The sequence below is a fragment of the Carlito syrichta genome, unplaced genomic scaffold (assembly GCF_000164805.1).
Source record: "Carlito syrichta isolate Samal-C Ts95f unplaced genomic scaffold, Tarsius_syrichta-2.0.1 Scaffold314095, whole genome shotgun sequence".
NCBI classification, from domain to species: Eukaryota; Metazoa; Chordata; class Mammalia; order Primates; family Tarsiidae; genus Carlito; species Carlito syrichta.
The window spans coordinates 301,586-306,939 of NW_007258191.1; the positions used below are offsets into that span (position 1 = coordinate 301,586).

General features: G+C 43.6%; 1 protein-coding gene across 1 annotated transcript; it reads right to left on the minus strand.

Moving 5' to 3' along the window:
* Window positions 1-1,219: 1,219 nt before the first annotated feature.
* Window positions 1,220-4,333, minus strand: CUNH22orf31 (chromosome unknown C22orf31 homolog). The gene is made up of 3 exons (XM_008071013.1): window positions 4,224-4,333; window positions 3,156-3,605; window positions 1,220-1,730 (listed from the first exon to the last, which is right to left on the minus strand). Exons 1-3 carry the CDS (start codon window positions 4,224-4,226, stop codon window positions 1,290-1,292), a joined length of 894 nt encoding a protein of 297 aa, XP_008069204.1. The 5' UTR covers window positions 4,227-4,333; the 3' UTR covers window positions 1,220-1,289.
* Window positions 4,334-5,354: the final 1,021 nt, after the last annotated feature.

Sequence of the window (5,354 nt, forward strand, 5' to 3'; positions counted from 1 at the left end):
AGTAAGCCAGTTATAACTCTCAGTCCTTCCCCCTCTCCTAACCCCAACCCTTCCTAAAGCCCCATCTTCTGTTCCACTATTCAGACCCTCCCTTATGTGCTGCTGGTCTCTACTCAAAGTTCTTACAGAACTAATGCTTTTAAAATGAGGTCTAAAAAATGATTACTAATCAAGAGTATTATTTTTTAAACAGAACTGCCTTTTTCTACCATTCTTTATATAAATTCTATTATGTTGGTCTAACAAGCACTATTTTTAAATGTTTTTTTTTATTTCTCCCATAGCACTTAAAAGATATTTTGTAAAGACTTTGCTGTAAAGATTTTGTAATAAAATGGTCTAAGGGCTCTTTTTCCAACATTACCATTTTTAAAAATGTTTTAAAAGCTAGAAAACAACTTATGTATATTCTGTATATGTATAGCAGCACATTTCATTTATGGAAATATGTTCTCAGAATATTTATTTACTAATATATTTATCTTAAGCCATGTCCTATGTTGAGAGTGTGACATTGTTGGAATAATCATTGAAAATGACTAACACAAGGCCCTGTAAATACATGATAATTGCACACAGATTTTACATATTTGCAGACCAAAAATGATTTAAAACAAGTTGTAGTCTTCTATGGTTTTGTAACAAATTGTACAAATGACTTTAAAAAAATACAATTTTATCAAGTATATGTTACATGTTGTCATTGCTCTGTTCAGCAAAGGTCTAAGATTCTACAGTCTTCTACAATGGGGCAGTGATTTTAACTTAAACTTGCCCATGGAAGCATCTGTATAACTTTCTTACCTGTTAACATAGAGTTCAGGTTATTGGGGATTTGCGTAGTGTCATGGGAGAGCACCTGCTAGAGAATGTGTAGGTTTACATCCTTGAGGTGGTGATAGGCTTTCTGCTCAGCCCTGTGTGAAGGGAGCTAGGGAAGATGGTAATTGATTACCAAGATCCTGGAAGTCCTGTTTTTAAAATCAGAACCGTGGGCTGGATGTAAACCATCTGCTTCATCTGTTGGTCATTTTCCTACCTTAAAAACTGAAAGACCCTCAAGCCTATGTAGGAAAAACCTCCAAGCATTTAGCCCTCAAAATGACCTAATCATGAGTGGATCTAGATGAACCCTCAGTCTTGACGGAATCTAGTATGCATTTGCCTTGTTTCCTTGAGAGAGTGGTCTCAAATTTATAAAGCACTCTGAGATTACGTAGAAGGTACAAATTGGTGTTTATTTTTCAGACATCTAGCAGAGAATGTCCTAACACCATGAGTTCCTGTTCCTATTTTTTGCTCTTTAACTTGGGCCATTTCTTGAGCACAGGCTTCTTATAGACGCCCGGCCGCTTCCTGCCCAGGGACAGGTCCTTCTGAGCAACTTTGGGGATGGCAGCCTGACTGCACAGAGCCTCCCAGAGCTTTTGTTTAATAGCCTTGCCCAGTTCCAAGCTGTACCTCCTGGGAGTTCCTGAAGGATTCCGCAGCATTGGCTCCACCACAGCGTGATACAGAGCCCGATAACCCTCTGTGGGAAGGCCATGGATGGTTAGCATGTCCTCTGACAACTGCTGTTTCTTTCGGCTTTCAGGAAGCAATGGTTGGCCCTTCCAGGCTGCTGTCCCGCTGTCCCAGGGTAGTGCTTGGGTGGCAGCCACATGTTCAGCATATCTGTCCTCAAGATCTTGGCGGACTGTTAGTTTTTTCTCCTTTGAACTTTCTTTACTCTAGCCAGGAAGAAAGCAGAGAAGTCAAAGCTAAAACTTGAGAAGGGAGCTCAGAATAATTATCTGGGATTTGTGTCCCAGAGTCTTGGTAACAGCAACAACCAACATTTGTCTAGCATGCTTTAGTTTACTGAATTCCTTTATGTATACCACTGTGTGTGTTCCTCATAGCCCTGTAAGGTCAGCAGGAGACAGCTTTAAAGGCAAGGAAATTGGAAGTGGTTTGCCCAAGGCCACACAGCTAGAAGGTTAATAACCACAACTGTCATCTATTGAATGCCACTGCAGGATCCTAATTATTTACTCTGCCAGACTCTGAAGCCCTGTGAGGAAAGGGCCATTATCCCCCATTTTATATGATAATATCAAGGCACAAAGAAATTAAGCCCGAATTTGTTCTCCATTATAGTCAAAGCTGGGATTTGAACCTTGACGGGCTACTGGCCACCGTGGAGTTGGAGCCAGACTCTGATCAGGCTTCTGGAAGCCAAGTTTTCCATGTGGAAGTTCACAGCCAGATCAATAACTTACTTCTGGTGTGTGTATGTGCACAAGCACACACTACCCATATCCTAACCGCCTTTCTCACTTTTATTTTTCCTTTACATCAAGTTCCTTTTGTCTGTATTGATGAAAGCCATCTTGTCCTTCTATAGAACTACACACAGAATAAATAATCAATAGCCATGACCCCACATATGGGACTGCCTCCACTCTTATCCCACACCCACCCCCATCTTATCTACAACTCTAGGATTTCCTTCATTTGGTTTAAATCTCTTTTTATTTTTTTGAGACGGAGTCTCTGTCACCAGACTGGAGTACAGTGGCACATTCATGGCCACCGCATGGGCTTAAGCGATCCTTTCACCTCAGCCTTCCAAGTAGCTGGAACTACGGACGCACACCACCACACCTGACTAGTTTTTGTGATTTATTGTAGAGAAGAGGTCTCACCAAGTTGCCCAGGCTGTTCTCGAACCCTCAGGCTCAGGCAGTCCTCTTGCCTTGGCCACCCCAAAGTGCTAGAATTACAAGGCTGAGCCACCATGCCCAGCCAGTATAAGTCTTTTTTTCTTTTGAGTTGGAGTCTCACTCCTTCACCCAGCCTGGGGTGCAGTGGCCCGCACGCTCACGGCCACCCCAGCGTCGACCTTCTGGGCTCCAGCGATCCTTCCCACCTCAGCCTTCCGAGTAGCCGGAACTACAGACGCATGCTAACGCGCCCGACTATTTTGTATTTTATTGTAGAGGCGTGGTCTCGACAAGTTGCCCGGGAGAGTCTCGAACCCGCGGGCTCAAGCAATTCACTTGCCTCTGCCTCCCAAGCCTGGCCAGCATAAATCTCTTAAGCGTTGAGTGTCCTCTCGTTTTACTTTTCCCTCTCCCGCCCATCACATTTCTCCACCACTGACCATCATCTACCTCTCTGATGCCTCCTGCAGACCTCCTGCGCCTAGGTGAGCCCAGCAGCTGCCCGGCTGACTGCTTGCTCCTGGAACTGATGGGGTTTCTTATCCTGGCCGGCGGGGTGGCTTTCGTCACCGAACTGTCCTTGGGCTTTAATCTCTTCGAGAGTTTTGCTTCTCCAAACTTGGGTGGTACTGGACAGCACTTATCCTTCAGTTGCCGCCTGAGCATAAGCTTAACCAGGGGGAATGAACTGGTAATTAACGGGTCCTTTACGACTTCCCAAGAAGAGGTTGTACCTGGTACAAGAGCATTGATGTTCTGCTTTGCACATGTTCTGGCCATCGAGATGTTGATGAGAGCTGGTGAGTCCACATAGCAGTCCTGCAGCCTGGTGTTTAGTAAAATGGACTGTCGGAGTCCATAGATAGGGATGCTGGGGTCTCGTCTCATGTAGATTGAATGCTAGAATTATAAAGGGGTGGGGAAAATTTTTTAAAAAGAGACTGGTTCTCAAGCAGAGACTTGACATCTTCTGTAGACCATTCCTACCATACAATTCTTAGAACTCTTGCTATAAGTCTTCTCTCCTGCTCGCTAACACATTCTGTACCAAGTAGGGAAGAAAAAGTAACTTCCCAATGTAATGGTGATATTCAGGCTGTCAAAGAACACAGCATGCTGGGGCAGGAAGTCAGAGGTCAGGGAATGTTTCCAAGAAATAGAAGACAATTCCTGTCTACTGGAGAGAGAAGGAGTGGAAGGCAGACAGGGTCACTCAAGACTTCGACATGAGTCATGGACACTCAACTATGCTGCAACACAGAAATGACAGAGGTAAACTTTCAACTCCTGACTTATACTTTCTAGCCTAACTGCCATGTGACAAGAAGAGCTGCCACACAGGGAAATAAATCCAGTCAGGAATCCATAAAGGCAAAAAAGCACAATGGAAATGATGCTAGCCTCCGTTTCCCGGGACAAGCCAAGAGCAAGAGAAAAATTTGAATATATTAGAATCACATACTTAAAGAGACCTGGCTTTCTAAGGAATGTCATCTATAAAAAATAAAATCATCTTACCATATTTCAGTTGCCTTAAATTTTATTTTAGCTAGCTTAGTAGGGGGAAGAAATATGTATTTTCTTTATCCTTTTTCTCTTTGTTTTAATATTTCTAGTCATCTGTCTTTCTCTGCCTCAGTCACGTATGGACAAATTACAGTTTGTTTAGATTTTGACTTACATGCAGGCAGTTTGGAGCCATTATCTCTAGTATTTGTGATGTCACTTTGGTTTGTGATGTGAGTGTGAATGGGTGTTACATCATCAGATTTTATTGTTAACTTATGTTGAAAAAAGTTCTATTTTGTTTTGCTTATAGCCTCAGAAATTTCTGAAGTCCTCATTTTCCCCAAAATAGCTTGGGTGAATTTGGAAGGTCTTAACGTTCTTAAGAAGCATGATTTGCACAAAATGTAGTCAAATATGCAGACCAGATTTGTGAATACAGGTAGTGAGATACATCTCTACATATGTAAGGTGCCCTCCTCCATGCACATAAAGAAGGTACTGTTAAATTCCTAGTAAGGTTGCCAAGGTTAGGGACCAGAAATGAAAGAACACGTTCCTGCAGTCCTGGGCACCTCTCCCTGCGTGTCTCTCCCGGGGAGACTACATGGTTTCTGGAATGTGGTTTTATTTTACATCCCATGGCAAATGCAGTAATTAGAGCTGTTAGCAGTATCGAGGGCTTGAATCAAGAACAAAGACACCTCTTCCTGGGAACTCTTGGGCAATGTCTCTGTCCTTATCAGGTGCTCCTCCTGTTGGTGGTTTTGATTTTTCATACGCGAAATGCCAAAGGAGGCTCCATCCCCAGGGGAAGGAGAGTGAAATGATGGAAAAACAGAGTATGAGTCTGGCAGGGGTTCCTGGAATCACTTGTGTTGCCTGTTTGAATTCTCAAGTGTTGTCCCTGGAGTGAATCAAAGTCTGCAGGCAGACTGCACCGCAGGCTGTGGTGGAACCATCTTCAGACCTATGGCATCTGGACCCACAGACACTTGGGAGTACAATGGCGCCCATTCAGCAGTGAGCCCTGGCCTCACCTCCCAAGAGGTGGGTCAGTTTTAGAATAGGGCCTTGGAACATGTTCGTCTTTGGGAAAGTTTGCGAATGTCTGGAGATTGGGCAGGCAAGCAGCCTTTCAAA